This window comes from Tachysurus vachellii, chromosome 12, assembly GCF_030014155.1.
Source record: "Tachysurus vachellii isolate PV-2020 chromosome 12, HZAU_Pvac_v1, whole genome shotgun sequence".
In the NCBI taxonomy this organism is placed as follows: Eukaryota; Metazoa; Chordata; class Actinopteri; order Siluriformes; family Bagridae; genus Tachysurus; species Tachysurus vachellii.
Genome location: NC_083471.1, coordinates 16,484,635 through 16,503,098, shown reverse-complemented (window position 1 = coordinate 16,503,098; position 18,464 = coordinate 16,484,635). Strand labels below are relative to the sequence as shown.

At 38.9% G+C, this 18,464-nt stretch overlaps 1 protein-coding gene across 2 annotated transcripts in view; it reads right to left on the bottom strand.

The window, feature by feature from the left end:
* Positions 1-3,049: 3,049 nt before the first annotated feature.
* Positions 3,050-18,464, bottom strand: part of setbp1 (SET binding protein 1) — a 51,439-nt gene continuing 36,024 nt past the window's right edge. For both annotated transcript variants that reach the window (XM_060883762.1, XM_060883764.1), the window contains exons 3-4: positions 9,877-13,180; positions 3,050-7,129 (exon numbers count right to left, since the gene is read on the bottom strand). In XM_060883762.1, coding sequence (XP_060739745.1) covers positions 6,627-7,129; positions 9,877-13,180 — 3,807 coding nt within the window. In that variant the 3' untranslated portion in view covers positions 3,050-6,626. The remainder of the gene's footprint in view (positions 7,130-9,876; positions 13,181-18,464) is intronic.

Here is an 18,464-nt window from a genome sequence, read left to right as displayed (position 1 = left end):
AATAAGAAGTGGAGAATGTAAATCTCAGTTTACACTGATTTTGTCCTGGGAGAGAAATGAGAAAGAGAGAAACATAAAGAAAGTGTGAATGTCTGTGTAGAAATGGCACTCTTAAAGAAACAGACAGGAAAATAAAATCATTTTTACATAAGAGAGAAGGATTAAAACATTCAACAGATACATCCCTCATCCGCCACAGCCATTAATCATTCTAAAAGATATTTTAACAAAATCTCTTAATCTCTTAAACACTTTTCCCATGTAGGACTGCTGTGATCTTTTTTTAACAGATTTTATTTGAAGTCAAACAAATGCAAGTATGTATATATATTAAAATAGCAGAAACATCTCAATGAATATATTTTAAAATATTTCCGGTTGAGTGTTTGCCCCTAACATAGCCTGTGCATACAAATGTTTGTTGTGCCTGTCACTTTCAAGAGCTATGATTTACCTTGCATGTGGTAAAAAAAAAAAAGAAAAAAGAAAAAAAAAGCAGCATGGGGAAGAAAATTGATATTCTGATTGTGTCGTTACTTCCATCAAAAAAAAAGAATGTGTTGGAGATGGGAGACCATTTTACACACACCTTCAACAGCCTTCCACATGCTAACAGCTTCATTCAGTAATCAAATTGGCACAAGTCAGGCTGTCACCGTAGCAACTACAGCCTCCGCTCCACCAGTTGCTGTCAATAACGAATAGCATCCTTCCTGTCCCACGACACAAACCAATTGATTGCCATGCATCGCCCCGAACAGCAAGTGGTGCTTTGAGGGGTGCGAGTCAATGGGAGCACCATAAGAGGGTGGAGATGGAAGGCTGGGCTCCACACAAGCTGTGTTAATAGATGGGGTTTGAAGAGGAAATGATTTACTGTGGAATATTTCTACTTCGTGAAGGGATTTTCTGTCAGCGCTTGTTGCAATATTTGCATATCTATGAGACTCTCGTGGGTCTATCTGTTTTCAAGCCAAGCACCTCGAGCCCATGGAAACCTAAGTATTTTAGACTGTAATTAATTATGTTGCTCTTGGAGTAGATGTTCCTGCAATGATGTTTGAGTCAAGTGTCATTGCTCAGAATTTGAGAAAAAATCCATTTCGACAAGCCTTTAGCATTTGGCTAAGTCTGTGAGGAAAATGATTACACTTAAGGTCATGTGATACATGAAGGTCACAAGTTTATTTGCATGTAACTGCAGCCACAGCTACAATTCAGGATTGAAGCCTGATATCGCTTTCTGTTGAACCTCATTTGCCTCAATGTTTGACGTGTTGTAATCTGTTATGCCTTTCCTTTCGGGATGGTATGAATTTGTGGTTATTTATCACAGCTTTCCTGTTAACTCAGATCAGTGTAGTCATTATTCTCTAAACTTTCCTCTTCAACAAAGTGTTTCACCTTACAGAACTGCAGCTTACTGGATATTTTTTTTCAGTAAAGAGATTGTTGTGCATGAAATTCCCAGGAGATTATCAGATCACCAACAGCCATGCCACGGTCAAATGTCAGAACAGGTTGGTTCCCCATTCTGATGATGTATATGAACATATTCTGAAGCTGTTGACTTGTATCTGCATAATATTGCATCATGCTGCTGCTGCCACATGATTGGCATACTGCACAAATGAACAGGGGTCTAATTCATCTTACTTTTAAAATTGCCATGTGTGTCACTTTTTGCTGTATTTGCCTTTTTTACATTGTTTGTTTTTTTACATCACCAATTATTAGTCATTTCAATATATTAGCACAAATGATTGGCTGTAATAATCAATAACAATCACACACTATCAACCTCAACTTTTACTATTTTTTTTTTAAATCAAAATGTTTAATCATGATGCTATTCTTGCTGTTTACTGTAATAGTAACAACAATCCCAGGAGCACCAGCTCATCTCTGTGCTTTAATTTTATGCAGTCACCAGATTGAGTTGAGACATTTTATCCGAGCCAAGCACTGCACCAGAATATTTGGGCAGTTCACCCAGCTGCCATGGCAACAGGAATTTTACAGAGAGGCACAGGCCTATGGTGAAGCACTTTTCACTTTGCCTCCACCAACCAACGGCCGGGACGCGGCCCAATCCATTTATCTCTCCTATGCAGTGTTGGAGTAATACAATGACGGGGAGCGCATGAGGCGTAGACCTTGGGGAATGGGGATTCCCTCTACTACACTGCCCACCACTACACATTTCACTGACACATGCCTGATGTACTCGGCAAAATGCCACAATAAAGCTTCATTTAGATTTCCTTTTCAATGCAATCGAATTTGGAGAAAATATGAAGAAATCAGGCATCTGTTACTGTTATCTACAGGCTGGTGCTAAGCTTTTTGATTAATCTAATCTGCTAATCAAAGGAAGCATTTATATCACAAATCTAAATCCTGTAATGTTATTTATTCTAAAACAGGTAACTGGTTCTCATTAACTCCAACATATGCAAAAGCTACAATTCATAAATTGGAGAAATCATAAATATATTATCAAGCAAACTGAGAAAGTGGAAGCATTACCATGCGTGCTGTCCAGGTCCATGGTTTGGTTGCCCAGAAATCTAATTGACTTGGGTAAGAAACAGAGTCTAATGTAATATAGGAACATACGGTGAGGCTTGTTTGCTAGTTAAGTGTATTATTACGGAATAAGGAAAATGAACAATTGTGTAGTGCATCATATTTGCACCTCAATGGAAAATTTATTAGGCTATGAAATATGGTGTACTGTTCTCGCATTACATGTGTGTGCATTACATGTATTAGTGAGGTGCTGTAATGTGGATATTGTGCTAGTAGGAAGGTTTTATTATTTATGTACTTTATAGACTGTTGTTTGTAGATCTACTTGTTGTTCAGGAAAAACGTACGAATTAATAAAACCAAAAAAAAAAACACCCTAATAACCTGGACACAATATCTGCTTAAGACCTAGTACCTACAAATGTATATATATATATATATATATATATATATATATATATATATATATATATATATATATATATATATATATATTAAATAAAACAACACAATTAGATAAATTTGATAAATTCCTTTTCCTTTTTATTATTTTTTTGCACAATGAATGACATGAGCAAGATCAAGTGTATTTAAGTGCTCAATACTGCACTGAGATGGTTGCACAGAAAGTTGAACTTGAAAGAGAAATAATAAAAAAAAAAAAAAGAACTCTCTACAAGATCATGAACAACAAAGATGACCAAACACATGCGAGCTTAAATGTATGTACATATGTACAGTGCAGTATACATATCTTTAAACGTGTGTATACACAGGGACACAAAAACATGAGGGCGTATTCCTACATACATTTATGTACAATGCATACGCTTGCGTATCACAATATTTATTCTTTCCTATATATGTCCTTTAATTGCTTCCTTTTTTTCATATTCATACAATTTACAAAAATGTTTTATGAATTAAAAATTAGTTATTCAAAAAACTTATCAAACAATGTATAAGATCTCAAATTGAAATTCGATAATCTTCAAAATTTGTGTGCATACAATCAATTAGGGCATGCAGGTTCAGAAAATGTAAAGCATTATCAAAAATGGTCATAGTACCTATTTAAAAAAAAATGCAGAATTTAGCTCATGTTGTGCCCTTTTTGAGTATGTTACCCTTCAATTAATACTTCATTTGAACTGGAAATTTCTTCAATAGCTTGAATACATGAAGATGTAGCTAATATTGGGATGAAACCGATGGTTTTTATGATGTGATCTTGATAATGAAGTCATAGCAACAGAATAAACCTTTGTACCTATTCAGGTCACAATATTTACATGACACAAAACAGTCTAATGAGTTACGATTATTGAACAGCCAGAATGTCAGGGGGAAAAAAATCATCAAATAATAAAACACCTTAATTTCACAAGGCACCATTTAATCAGCTGGTAGAGAAAAATATGAGCTGCCAAACACCTTGTTATTAACACCTCCTTAATAAACTAAAGACTGATGGTACTGTTTTGGAATACTGCTACTGAATACAATTTGGTTTACTTTTTCACTTTAGCTCTGAGTGATAGATGTCTTCTTTTTTGGCAAAGTGTCCAGGTGGTTCGAGGTGCCAGTCCTAAACAGGAGAAACATGAAGTGTCCAATGTAGTTCCACAGGCAGAAGAGAATAGCTGCCAAATCTGACTTGGCTCTTATGCACCATACGTCATTCTCTGACTCCATGTTCTGCTCTGACAATATGATCATTTAAACTGTGTAGAAATAGGCTTTGGGCTAAGGTATGTCCTAATTTCCGGCATTATTCCTAACAAGAAGAGCTAGTCCACATTGTGAGCTGTTCAGTAACAGACAGGTGATTCTACTATTTACAGAGTTTACTTTGTTGAATGTAATGTAACATGATTAAGGCTCCGCTGCTCAGTGGCTGATTTCTTTCTGCCTTATGCAGCATTATGATTTGCAAAATATTAAAAATAAAAAAAAATAATAATAAAAATAAAATGATAGTCACTTGTTTGCAAAAAAAAAAAAGAAAGAAAGAAAGAACGAAAGAAAGATACAGGTTATAGATTAGATTCAGTAAGACCACTTTTTGACAAATTGAAGTGAACTGAGCAAAAAAAAAAAGTCTTAAAAAAGTCATTTCTTGTCTGTCAATTTGCAGGTAGAACCCGATGCATAGTAATTTAGAACGCACACGTGGTAATAACCCTTAACTGGTGCTGGAAAGTTTGTTTGGACATTTCGTACCTGTTGTTTTTTTTTTCTTTTTTTTTTTTTTGATGTGTTGTGGTCTTGTTTGAATTGTCACAAGCACAGTTTGGCCTTGTTTCATTGCATGTCTGATCTCCATTTTCCAACACAGACCGTTCGGTTTTGAATCAATAAACCGTTATCTCACATCAGAAAGCTACCTAGAGAGCGAATCGTTTTAATAAGACCCATCTGAACTTATCTGCGTAAGTGCGTCTAAACAAATAACAGATCTACGGAGCAGGGATAAAAGAGCAGGCATATGTACATTCATGTCCATGTGTGGATACTAATAATATATGTGTAAGTTCAACATTATTTCTTGTCATTCATAGTTCCCTGTAGCTGAAATGTTTATGGACTTATTGACAAACATAAGGCACATATATGAAACAACTGAGAAATAAACCACACAACTTTCTGCATTAAGACCGTTTGAATATACATTTCTAAAAAGAGCGTAGAACCACTGCACTATACTGAAGCCTGGTTTCAGATGCTAAACTGTATACAGTAATGAAGCCTAAAGTCTCAGATCCACACATTTCCATTCGTTACACTTTCTACAAGCACCTACCGAAACCAAAATCCACCTAGAATATTGAACTACAACACGACTGAACCTTTGGTTGTGTGGATATCTAATACTGACCATTAGGTCAATATATTCAATTACTTTATAAGTAATAAAGTAATATTATTTTTATTTTACTACTATGAGCAGGCACGTTCTCGAATAGACTCTGGAAAGGCATCTCAGTTACTGTGTTTGTCAAGCAACTGACTGAAATCACTGCTAATAACTAACTGATATTACTAAAAATATTTTCCAGATATTGTTGGTTATTCAGATGAAAAATAATCAACGGACAATGTGTAATACTATTCTGTAATACGTGAAAGGAGACTGGAGTAAGTGCTGTGTTGCTTTTAAATGCAAGAATAGGATTTTTTTTTCATGCATGATGAACGACGTATATATTGTATAATGTATATAGCTGAGGGATTTTTTTTTTTTGAAGGTTTGACTTTACACACTGCCATTGTCTAATACAATCCTTCAATCTGTGATGCATCCACTTCGTTATGGTGTGATTTATAAATACTGTAGGTATCATTTGCATTTTGAACACAAGCTTTTGTATGTCACATCTATTTCTAATATTTGGTTAAAACATTATTTGAATATTGTACAGGTTTCTAGTTGATATGGTGACAGTACAGGTAAATCTAAAATACTTTCACTTTGTAATGTTTGTAGATTACGTTGCTATGTACAATTAAACTATAGCCATCGAAGATAGTAGAAGAGTCTCATTCAATTCAAGGGTATTGCCATTAGTTCATGCCCGGAACAAACCTGAGCGCAGGCAAGAAAGTGTGTGTGTGTGTGTGTGTGTGTGTGTGTGTGTGAGAGAGAGAGAGAGAGAGAGAGAGAGAGAGAGAGAGAGAGAGACAGAGAGAGAGCTGACCAGTTTCATGATACTGATCTTTAACTGTGCTTTGACTTGAGAGAACCAAAAAGGCAAAGAAACCCCAAAAGTGCACAGTACTGTATTAGAAGTTCAAAAAAATGTCATTTACACTTGCTGGTAAGATCATGGCTCTAGCCATAGTTTCAAAATCCTTATGGGCTTTGGGAGAATAAAAAGCTCAACACAAGAACATTTCCATTAAAAAAGCATGTGGTGATGGCATATACAGAGTGAAAGTGGGGCACTTTTTATACCACATTCATGATTCTCATAGAATGCCCATGAAGTACAGTTCAGTAGAGCTGATTAAAAAGAAAAGACAACAATAATGCCTAGAAATTATCCAAAGGTTGGAGTGCAAGTTGAACTCACAGTGCACTGTTAATGAAACTCTTAATGAGAAGCCGGTTCATCCCTTCTGCTTCCCCTTCCTCGCCGTACTGGCCGCTCTAGCTGCTCCTCTGGCTGATATTTAGAATAGGGTTTAGCCATCTGTGAGGTCTGTGGATTGGGCTGTGCACGGGCCTGGTGTACCACTGCCTCGATGGCATCTGTGATAGAGTCGTGGTGGGTGAAATCTGGCTGGGTGAGCATCGGGCTGCCGTGCAGATTCCTTTTGCCTGGAAAGTCCATGCACTTTTCCAGCACTGGCATCTGAGGCAAGAAGCCTTCGTTGGGGACAAGTGCCTGCTTTCGTGGCCTCCCCCTCCGCCTCTTCACCACATTGTTGCCCGTCTTGGCCTGCCGCTGAAGCCGCTTAACCTTCAGGATCTTGTTGACGTGGTCTAGGCTTCTCTTGCTGGTGAGGATCTTGGAGAACGCGTGCTTCTTCCGCACATTACTCTGCATCTCCTCAATCTCCTTCTGCTTGTACCTCTGCTTGTAGGAGCCCAGATCTGTTTAAGAAGAGAATTGCGATTTTTAAAATTGCAGTAAAGAGTTAGGATGAAATGCAACATGGAATGTTGTGTAAAAAAGTAGAAGAAGATGGATAGTAGAAGTCACACATCCGCACTGCCAAACGTACACAACAGCATTTCATTAGATACTGCTTTTCCAAACTATATATAAATTTATGACAAGCATCCAAAATCCTTATCACTACCAGACCTGATCTAAATGACCAAAGACAAAGATAAACTTAAATTGCATCCCTAAGGCAGAAAGAATTATAGCACTACAAAGCACTTAACACTTGCCTTGTGCATAACTACATCCATGCGTTTAATTAGCGTGCATGGAGCCATCCCTCTAATCTCTCTATGAGCAAGCACCCAGAGTTCACCTCTGTACTGAAGAGACAGCTCTGAAAGTGTGAGTAATAAACTAGGTGGCCTCAGATACATCGGTGATTAATCTACTGCCTCTCCACTTTGCGTCAGATCCCTGGAAGGAAGCCCAGAGCACAGGAAATGTTGGGTTTCTGGCAGCCTCGTCTGAAATGAGTTCAGACAGCGTAAAGCTGCATAAAATGTGTGTTCCGCATCAAAAAATCTCCCCTAGACCCTTATATCTCTAGAGAATGCACTCATTTACTTTCTACTTCGTGCCAGTCCATCTGGTTAGGCATCCAAGGAAACAAATAAGACAATTGTGGTAGATATTTTGCTAGCAGTTTACATTGCCGGACTGGGTTCAACACAAATGTATTTATTTCCTTATAAAAGGTCTGAAAGCCTCAACTTACACTTGAAAACAGAGTACATACAATATAAAAAAAATACACAAAAGTTACCAACAGCCTGACTAATGTTGTACATTTTCATTATTTATTATTTTGCTCATATTTAGTATAACATTTGTTCTCACTGTTTGTTCTCAACATTTAAATCAACCAGTGTCTTGAAGTTAAAGTCTAAATCAACTTCATAATTCTAAGTCTAAACCCTGGATAAAGTCACATTGCAAAAATAAGCAAAATCGTAAAACCTTTTTCTGGGTCAATAACCCAGTCAAGGAGGCTGCTCATTTGGTTTCAATAAAGTAATAAACAGTCAGCATGAATGGCAGAACCCTCCCTCTCTGGCCCTGGTTTATCACTGGGAACCTCAATGAATCTCTCCAAATGCCAACAAATCAAGAAGGGAGGAAAAAAAAGACATTCATTTTCAAAGGGAGCGTCACAACTCATTTATCCTCTGAAACCTCTACCTGCATCCTGCACACACTGTTTTCATTAGTGAAACCAATTTATGGCCTCACCCTGCTGCTGTCCCACTACTTCAGTCTCTGCACACTGGAGGAGGCCCCATTCCCATCAGCATGCTAACAAAATTCCATTTTCTATTATTTTTTAAGTTAAACATGTTTAAAAGAAATATAATGTATAATGCTTTTGCCTCATTTTGTTTCATTAATAGTTACTGTGGTTGAAGAACAGGAAATGGCTGAGAGTAAATAAATATTGCAAACTCCCAGAGTTAGGAAATTAATTGTTATAAAAATCCATTATACAGATTACAGTTCATGAAGACCTAGTTAAAAAACTGCAGAGTACAGGCCTAATTCATGTCCAAGGAAATCAGGATACATAAAGTTAAAAGAGCAAGCAGGCCCCAGGTAAGCACGGTTTAGTACACTGAAAGATCTTTACATTCAGTTTCCATCAGCTCAATCTGGGCCATATGTGAAAGTGCTACAAGAAGCACATGGAGGCTTTCAAGAGCTTGCCAATGGGTCATATTTCTCACTGAACTGAAATGACTACATCCACAGTTTCCATTGCCAAACATGAAAATTACCTGCTAAAAGTGAGTAAGTGACTAAAGACACTAGTAATAATTGTGTTTGGTTTACCACAGTCGGGTTTACCAATGCTTTTAATTTAGATTACGAACAATTAGTTAGAAACACGATTGACTGTCTTCCTGGGGAATGTATAGTAATATGATGAAACTCTGGCAAATAGAACTAATTAACTCTAATTAAGTGATGAACATAGATGAAATTTTGTTTCTATAAATTATTTGGTATCACTCATGTCAAGGCAGACAAAAGGCAAGTTTAGTAATTGGCTGCACTGTCAGAACACACTAAAACAAATCCTGAAACCAAATCACATGTAAACCTGAGCATGATGAGCACTTTAATGTTCTATTACTGCTGCAATGTGTTTGAAATTTAGTGTTAATTCATAGAAGTGGATGGTAGTACAGGCAAGGCAGTATGTGACTCATCCTCCTATTTTCCCCAAGGAGCAAAAATGTAATCTAACTGAGCCTTGGGCTTGCAATTCCCCTCTACTCGAGTAGGCTGGATTCATTAAAACGCTGGCTGCTGGCCAAGTCTTTTAATATGGGGAGAGGGTTTTTATTGCATGTCAGTAGAAAGTAAATCAAAATGTGTGAATAATATATTTCTAAGAAAACCATTGGCAAGCAACAGAGGTGAAAAGGGAGGAAGGAGAAATCTGTGAATTATAGTTGTCTCCATCCATGCATTACGCTTGGTTTACCAGATGTTCCGATTACAATATTTAAAATACTCAAATGGGCATTTTTTTTAAAATAATTTTTTAGGCAGAATAAAACACTCCTCAAACCACCACAATACTGTTAGTCTGCAACTTGTTTATAATTCTTATATTCTGGTCTAATTTAAAAAAAAAGAAAAGAAAAGAAAAGAAAACCTAAGATTTCCTGACCTGTGATGGCTGTGTTACCACAATGGTACATCTGCTTCATCCTTTCTTCTGTTTCGTTCTGGAAAGGTGCCATGCCCCCTTCACTGTATGTTGTAAAGTCTTCCAAACTATGCCTCCTACTCCGGATGTGAGAACCCTCATCTTGTAAGTGCTGGCCCTTGAATGGGTCCAGTGGCTGATCCTGGTTGGCTCGCAGCCGTTCATGCGGTTGCTTAGTGCACATGTTCAGGAAGTTGTTCAGTGGCTCTTCTCGAGGATGTTTACAGTTCTGAGAGTCAGATAAAGACAACGATGAGAGTGTGTCTACTTCAAAGTAGTTCCTGGATGTCTTGGATGAAGTTTCCATATTTTGTTGGCTCCTCTGCTTATCCTTTATCTTAGAAAGGGGCAGGGCTCCACTAAAGAGTCCACCCAGGTTCTCTCTCTGTGGGACTGAGTGCTGGTCCTCCTTATGTTTGTGCTTATGCTTGTGTTTGCGTTTGTGGAGACAGACACTCGCTAAACAGCTGCTTGAAGGATGATGAGCATCACCCATCCTGGGAGATGACATCTCATTGGGCATGTTCTTCATCCTATGTCTGCTGCCAGCAGAGAGGCTAGAGAACCCACCAGAGTGGAACTTTGGTGGAGGAACAGGAGGCCGCATGAGATGAGTGCCTGAAGATCCGAGTGCATGGGACAGATACAAAGGAGGAGGATACTGCCCATAATACCCCATGTTCATCATACTTGTGGCAAGAGGCATGGCTGTGTAAGGCATTGCGTAGGGTGCATAGTAATTGCCACTGGCTGCTGAGTAGCCAAATCCTTGAATGAAAGGCATCTTTGTTATAGGTTCAGCTGATTTGGCTGGCCTGCCACGTCTTCTCTTTGACTTTTCAGAACTCCTGCAAAGATAGTGCACAGGATCATAGGGGTAGTATGGCATAGGGTAGTAGTGGTCAAAGTTTAGGCGAAAAATGCTAGGGTAAGAGTTCTCATGGTAAAACTTGTAGCTGCGGTGGGAAATTCGGAAGACCTGGAACTTGCTAATGAGTTCCTCAAGGTCAGCCAGAAACTGAAGATCATCCCTACTTGTTAGACCTTTTCGCTTCCTTCTGTGTTTCTGTTTCTTGAGGCTTTCTTGAGCAAGGAAATTTTCCATAGCCACTGATGTTGTATGCTTCTGATAGTGCCCTCTGTTTGTTTTATTTGTAGCTTCCAGCACAGCAGCCTCTGCTGCTTCAAAACCACAAAGATCAAAGGAGTATCTCCTGCGAGATGCTGGACCTTTCTCAGTCTGATCTGATGTGCTGTTATTATCAGTACCAATGCCACTATCACTTGGGATTGTCTCTTCACTATGGGACTCGCTAACTGGAGACAGAGTGACCTCTTTGATGGATGCCACCTCAGACAGATGAGACGGTGAGTTGGCCATAAGTCTTGGAGGAGAGAGTTTCCAGCTACTACTGAGCAAACCCTTCTGAGTTTTTGTGGGCAAAGCACTGATAGGCTGTAGATTTGGCATGGTCTTCAGGTCATGCTGGCTGGTTTCTGTGGTGGCATGGTGTGCTAGTCCACCTGCTAAGGACTGAGCTGAGAGAGACTGCATGACCCTGGGAGAAGGCATTCTGGTTGTTGATGAAGTAGAAGGCACTAGAAGGTTCTCAAACTGACTTGAAACAGGCAACAAGTGCTCATCATTGGCTTTGTGCTCATCTTGCTGAGTCTGAAGCTCAGCTTTGGGCTTCCTCCCTCTTTTTTTGCCTATGTAAATAGTTCCACGTTTGCTGACGTTGATTTGCTTGCCTAAACGGGCCTCAATTGTCGATGCCACACTCGACACGGCACTGGAAACCGGAACACTGGATTTCAAAGCCAGGTTACCAGTGTTAGAAGAGGACAGAAGCTCATTCAAAATGCTCTGCATTTTAACCAGTTTCACGTTTTTAGTAATTTTCCTTTTAAGGATTCCAACCTGAACTGTTCTCTTACATTTCACCTCTGGTAAAGTTGGAGAATTATTTAAGGCCTGCTGCATTATTTTTGACAAATTACGCTTCTTTCTCCTCCTCTTTGAAGTGCTAGGTGAATCTTGGTTGATAGGACTTACAGGACTGGTTGATGTTCCTTCATGAATTGTCTCCACGGTAAGTAGTGGTTGTTTTTTAGGCCTACCGCGTTTTTTCTTTATTGGGGTGATGACTGTCAGACTGTTTGTGTTGGTGTATAGTGGGCTGGATGGCGTTATGGGGAAAGCAGAGGGTGGCTCTTCAATGAGCAACGCTGGATTAAGATCTTTGTGGAGAACAGAGCTCTTAGATTTCAAATAAACCCATCTGTCCTTGAACTTTGATTGCCTCCCATCTGCTTGCTTCTCTGGATCGAACAACGATTGTGGTCTCCCAACTGGGTTCTTCTTGAGTCTATTCTCAGAAATTTCCACAGTTGGCCCTGCTGCTGCACTCTCTTCCCCCAACTTATGTGAATCTACCCCAAATTGCTTTCCTGTACTCAATTCCATTTTGTTTGCTACTTTAGGTTTTGTAGCACCTTGATCAACCTTATCTTTCACTTCTACTGTCTGTGTGGTGTGTATTTCTTCCACAAAGTTATCTTCAGTTAATCTTCTGCTTTTCTTTTTTCTGATTTTAGGTTCATCTGTGTGATGTGGAACACAGTTCGGTAATGTTTTAAAGTCATCCTCTATCCTCTTCATTGATTTTTCTGCATCTTCCCTGTGAGTCTCAGTTTTTTCAGAGTTAAACAGTTTATTCTTTGTATTGTCTTGAGCGGTTTTTTCACTCTCTTTGTCCATCTTTTTTGCCCAGGGAAGGTCTCCAGTATTGGTGGTCAAAGCCCTTCTGCCATACTTCCGTTTGATGTTCCCAAAGACTTGCTCAGTGACCTCCTGCAAACCTCTATCTTTGCTTACCGAAGAGTGTATCAACATATTTGATTCTGCTAGTGCACTCATTGTTATATCAGCTGGAGAAGTAGCCTGTGAGTCAGAACCTGGACAAGTCATTTCCGAGGCAAACAGACTTCCAGATGAACCTTCTGTGACCTTTTTAACTTGTGCCTTTGAGAAGGGGGTGTTGACCTCTGACAGAAGGCTCTTGTTATTGAATGTTGATTCTTGTTTTGATTCCGGATCTCTCGCTTGGTCCCCTTGGGATGTTGACTCTCTTAATGTTGGCTTTGTCCAATCCAGTTGGTGAATGTCAGATTTTGGCTCATATTTTGGTCTTAGGTTCTCCCCAAGGACATCCATCATGTTGTTGTCATTTTGAGCCACAACTCTGAAAGGCCTCTCATAGGTCTAAAAAAAAATACAGGGAAAATTATTAGTACAAAATAACATTTTAAATACATAATTATAACAACTGAACATCTTTAGGTTTAGTTCTAATGACAGACTGCATATTTCAACAACACAACAATTTAAATTTATTTTCACGCTATATTGCCAAAATGTGTAATAGTGAAATAAACTGAAATCATGGATAGCAAAACAAAATGTATTTTAGTGTTTTTTAGTGTAATTAAATATTCACATTCAATAACCAAATCAGCCCCATAACCAAAGTCAACACCATAACAACTAGTGCACTTGTGCCCCATTCCTCCGTTAGTGGGACACACCTAAACAAAAGCATATACATATTTTGCACTATTGTGCAAGCCTGTGAGAGTTTGTGGTTTGGACTGGTAGAAATAAAGTATTGCAAGATCAGCATCTTGATACAACGATATGTTCTGTAAAGCCTTCCTGTTTTCAAAGCCAACAGCTACAAGAGGTAAAGAAGTTTAACCGCAACTTTGTTTTTCAGCAGGTCAGCTTCCATTTTACTGCAGCTGACATCTAGCAGTCTGTATTGTGGTTACAAATTAGCTTACATCTGGAGTCACATGAGTTTCACAGTCTTACAGTATCCCTTCAAAACATGAGCAAACAAACTATGTATTTTCTAAGAAACTTTTAAGGTGGTGTTTTTTGTTAATGTGTTTACATTAAGGTACAAAAATGAAGGTGTTTGATAAACAAACAAGCAGGCAAAAGTGTCTCACTTTCTCCAGCTACAAACCTACAAAAGTACAAAGAGTCTTTTGTAAAGTCTTTTGTGATCATGGGTTAAAATCTTTGGCACAGTCACTGGTGGCACGACTCAGATTACAACACAAGAGTATCATTTAGTATCGTGGAGTCTTGTGTGTTGAAGTCCCTTCATTGTAAAAATTACTGATAAGCCTAATTCCTGATGCTTGCAGGAGTGAGATCATGTTTATGTAAGCAGTCCTGAGAGTTGACAACCAACTGAGATGAAGTCTTAAATTACAGTCCTTTCATAAGTGTTCATCCACAGAACAGAAATGGACTTAATTGAGATTGTTGTTATTACGGCTGCTCCCTGTCTGGGGTTGCCAAAGCGGATCATCAGGTCCGCACATTTTATTTGGCGCAGGTTTTCCACCAGATGCCCTTCCTACACAACCGTCCCATTTTATTCGGGCTTCAGAACAGCAGTGAGAGGTCTTCGGTAGCTGGGTTAGCACCCTGCCTAGGAATGGAACCTGGGCCGAACCAAATTGACTGGTGGACATGAATTTTTATGTGTGACACCTCATTATTTATTTGAGTTATGGTTTCAGACCAATCACAACTTTTACAAAGAAACAAACAAAAAACTTTTTTTTTTTTTACAATTTGCACCCCACACTTCAAATTTATGAACTACTTCATGTAGCACAATGATCCCAGTTAAGTCCATTTTATTTCCAGGTTGCACGTTAAAAAAAGTGGAAGAATGGTATGAACATAAAATTTGACATAGTATCTTAAAACAAGATTTTGCACATTTAAGAGATAGCAATATCGTCTGCTTTTGACAAAGGCAGCCAACTACAGGTAACTTGGCAGCCCATCTGTAAAACCTTCAAAAAACTATTTCTCAAGCAATAAAACTTGCACAATCTGCAGCTACTTTCTTTGCCATTCCTCACATTTGCAATCAGCAAGCAGCAACTCCTCATCCTCCCCCTCATCAAAAGAATACAGGCAGGCCTTTATCTACCTTATGCAGCTGTTGCAATCATGCTCAGTTATTATAAACTCAGCATGCTATGGGAAACAGTCCAAAAATGGCTTGTATGTGTGTGTTTCAGGAGTCATTCAGTCTAATCATCTCCAATATCATTCAATCAGTAGCTTTTAATTAAAGTAGAGCATGCATTATTGGTGCTTCACCCCTCTGCCAGCCATGTCCTTTTTATTTTCCCCATCTGTGAGAAACTGCATCAACTTTCAGGTTCTTAATCCTGTAATCCTAGGAGGAATTTGTGATCTCCCTGCCTCACAGGATACAGTCTCGGACTGCAGCATGCCAAGTCTCTTGGCTGCCCTTTAATTTGCCTAAATGGCATTATATCCCTCCCACCCGACGTTTCCACAGCAATATCAGTAGGATTGCATAATGTCTACATTGAAGATGTCAGGCCTATTATTCAAACTCCATTAAAGCTGCATCAATGTGAGGAGAGTGACATGAGATGAAGAACAACAGATTTTTTAAAGCCTGTCCCTGTCATTCGTATTATCTGATGATGATGATTTCCCTTTCCTCTTACTGACAATATAATTTTCATTCATAATCTGACACTGCTAGTCCCTACCAAAAAGAAAGCATGTTATTCGGATGGGAATAATAATAAGAAGAAGAAAATGTGAGAACATGTCTCTCACAGACTAGTAGACTGGAAAATTAGAAATACAAAATCTTTTTTTTTTCCCCAAAAAAACAATTTCATAAATATTTTTGTCTTTTTTTTTGTCTATCCATTGTCTTTTGAGATGCTGCATCAGGTTTTGGACTGTGATGAGCTTGCGCATTCACACGTTGTGTCAGAGATGTCAAAGATGTCTCCCCAGCAATAAACTACAATCATAAATGACTTATGTGTTCTCTAAAGAGAAAACACTCCCTAAAGAGAGGACCTCCTATCTGTGGCAGACAGAAAGGCAGTTCTGGCAGTGCCACTGTGCGGTTTGGCTCAATGTGCTCCAAAATCGTAGCGGCCCCCTGCTTCTCTCTAAGCCCATCTCTGGGAGATGAGTCAGACGCAGAGCACATAAACAGACAGAGAAAAGGCGGCTGAGATTACAGCCACTCTCAATGTAATAAGCTGAATTTGGCATGCTGTTGATGCCTTCCTTACCCCCTCCCGCAAAACCTTGGTTTCTTGTCAGTTTTGTTGTTCACTTTATTCCCCCCCTCCTTCCTCTGTCCAGCCAAGAAGCTGGCCAAAGTCTCATTGGCCTCTTGTCTGTTTGGTTACTAAGGGATACCATGAGTCACAGCCACCCAAAATAGCCAGAAACATACTGAGCCAACCAACACAGCCCTCCCCAACTGATAGTCATGCCAAAATTGGTCTGCCTCTGCGTAAATCCTATCCAGGAGAAGCAATCTTTTGCATTTCAGACCGACAATCGAGCAGTCAACAAGTCTGCTTTCATAACACATCATCCCCAGCCAAGTTCTGACCTTTTTCAAATACACAATGAGACAAAACAGAGAATGACAAAAAAACAGAGATGTTCATGATAAAGCAGACACCAGATTGAGAGTGTTCATTTGACATTCAGGTGATATCCGACAAACTATACGGAACAGACAATGTGGCAAATCCTGTTTTCTAATCGTTTACTAGAAGGGTCTCCCGAGTCAGCATTTATTATTATTCATTACAGAACTTTTGTTTTTTATCCGGTATTTAATTTTGTGTTTAGCAGATGCAAAATCAAATATGCAGACCAGATGATCCGCTTTGGCGAGTCCTAACAGGAAGAAGCCCAAAGAACAACAGTGGTTTTATTTTTAGCAAATAGAAGCTATCCACATCAGATCTGCCTAATAATCTGCCTAAGGTACATTTAACACGGCAAAGATTGAGTGTTGTGTTGAAGAGGTTTAGTCATCTTTCTTCCATCATTAGTAAGAGGTTTATTTGTGATAAGTGTTTATTAGGTAGCTCTCTGATGTAGACGTTTGCAGCAAGCTTTGTGATTATGTAGTTACTCTGGATGGCCTTTCAGTTACATCATGGGCAGCAGTAAAAGACTTTAGTGTGGTTATTGACTCCAGGCTCTCATTTGAAGCTCATACACATAATCTAACTAGTATATTTTTAATTTATGTCAGAGACATTGGGAAAATAACAAATATAATGCCACTACAAGAAGCAAAAAAACTAGGTCAAGCTGGTAGCATGTGGTAGCTCAAGTGGTTAAGGTTGTGGGTTGCTGATTGGAAGATTGAGGTGCAAGGCCTAGCACCACCAAGCTACCACTGTTGAGCCCCTGAGCAAGGCCCTTAAACCTTCTCTGTTCCAAGGGAGCTGCATCATGGCTGATCCAACCTCTGAAGCTGGGATTTGAAAAGAAAGAATTAAACTGTTTTGTAATGTATATGTGTCAATGTTAACGGCTTCATCGGTTACTTTTAGATTCGACTTCTGTTATGTCTGGATGTTCTATTAGTAGAAGGTTTGACAAAGCCACCCATATATAACGATCAAGAGGTAAAGGCACATATCTGGAGGGTTCTGAGCTTGCATAGTACCATGTCCTCTCTCTCGCTATATATTTTACTATTGCTACCTGATGAAATGCCTGCCTTTCAGCCCTGCCTGGCCCATCATGATACTCTACATCTGCTTGGGGCCTCCATGACCTGAGAATCACATGCCACCTCTAAGGATAAATCTAAATGTATATCTATTTTCAGATATCCAAAAGCACTATATAAAAATGAATTGAACTGACTTAACAATGATGAAAGGTCTAAAGTACTGATCAAAGTACACAGAATGGCTTCATGTGCCTGTGGTATCTGTAGGACCAAAAACAAGCTCTGATGTTGACGACTTTGTCTCAGCGTAGCTTGAAGAAGCAGAGCTAATTGCTCAAGTTACAGCATTTGTAAGGCAGTGTCTGGTAACATTTCAAGCGTTTGCTCTGCTGAAAGCCAGTGCTGACTTGTTCGATAGCCCTTACACTTCAGCAGCCCTGTCGCCTTCACTAACACACACCTGGATAGGATGTCACTTACCTGATCTGGAAATGCTATCTCCAATTACTCAAGGCATTTGTTTGAAACTATTTCAAGCCTCTGGACAAAATGCCAAGCAGTTTTAATAGTGAGGATCAATGTGGCAATGAGCCAATTGCAATCTCTAGAGACACAGATCCAAGCTGCTTCTGCTGCATTATTAGTTATTTCACTATAACAAAAATTCATTAAAAATAAGATAATTTACTTCATATCGTACAGTAAGTCCCATACGCGTCTTTATATGTGCATGCTGGAAACAAAACTTTAATTTTGTCATCTTTAGTAAAGTTCAGTAACTAACTGAATCCATCTTGTGAGACTCTGATGTTTACCACATATATAAAATAAGAGAGCAGTTACATTTGTTTTCAGTGTTTGCCACATTAACTCTTCCACATGAGTCTCTGAATGTATTTGATTAGCTACAAGTAACTGCAGTAAACTTCAAAGGTTTCTGGAACTTTGTATTTAAGTTGATCTGACAACTGAGAC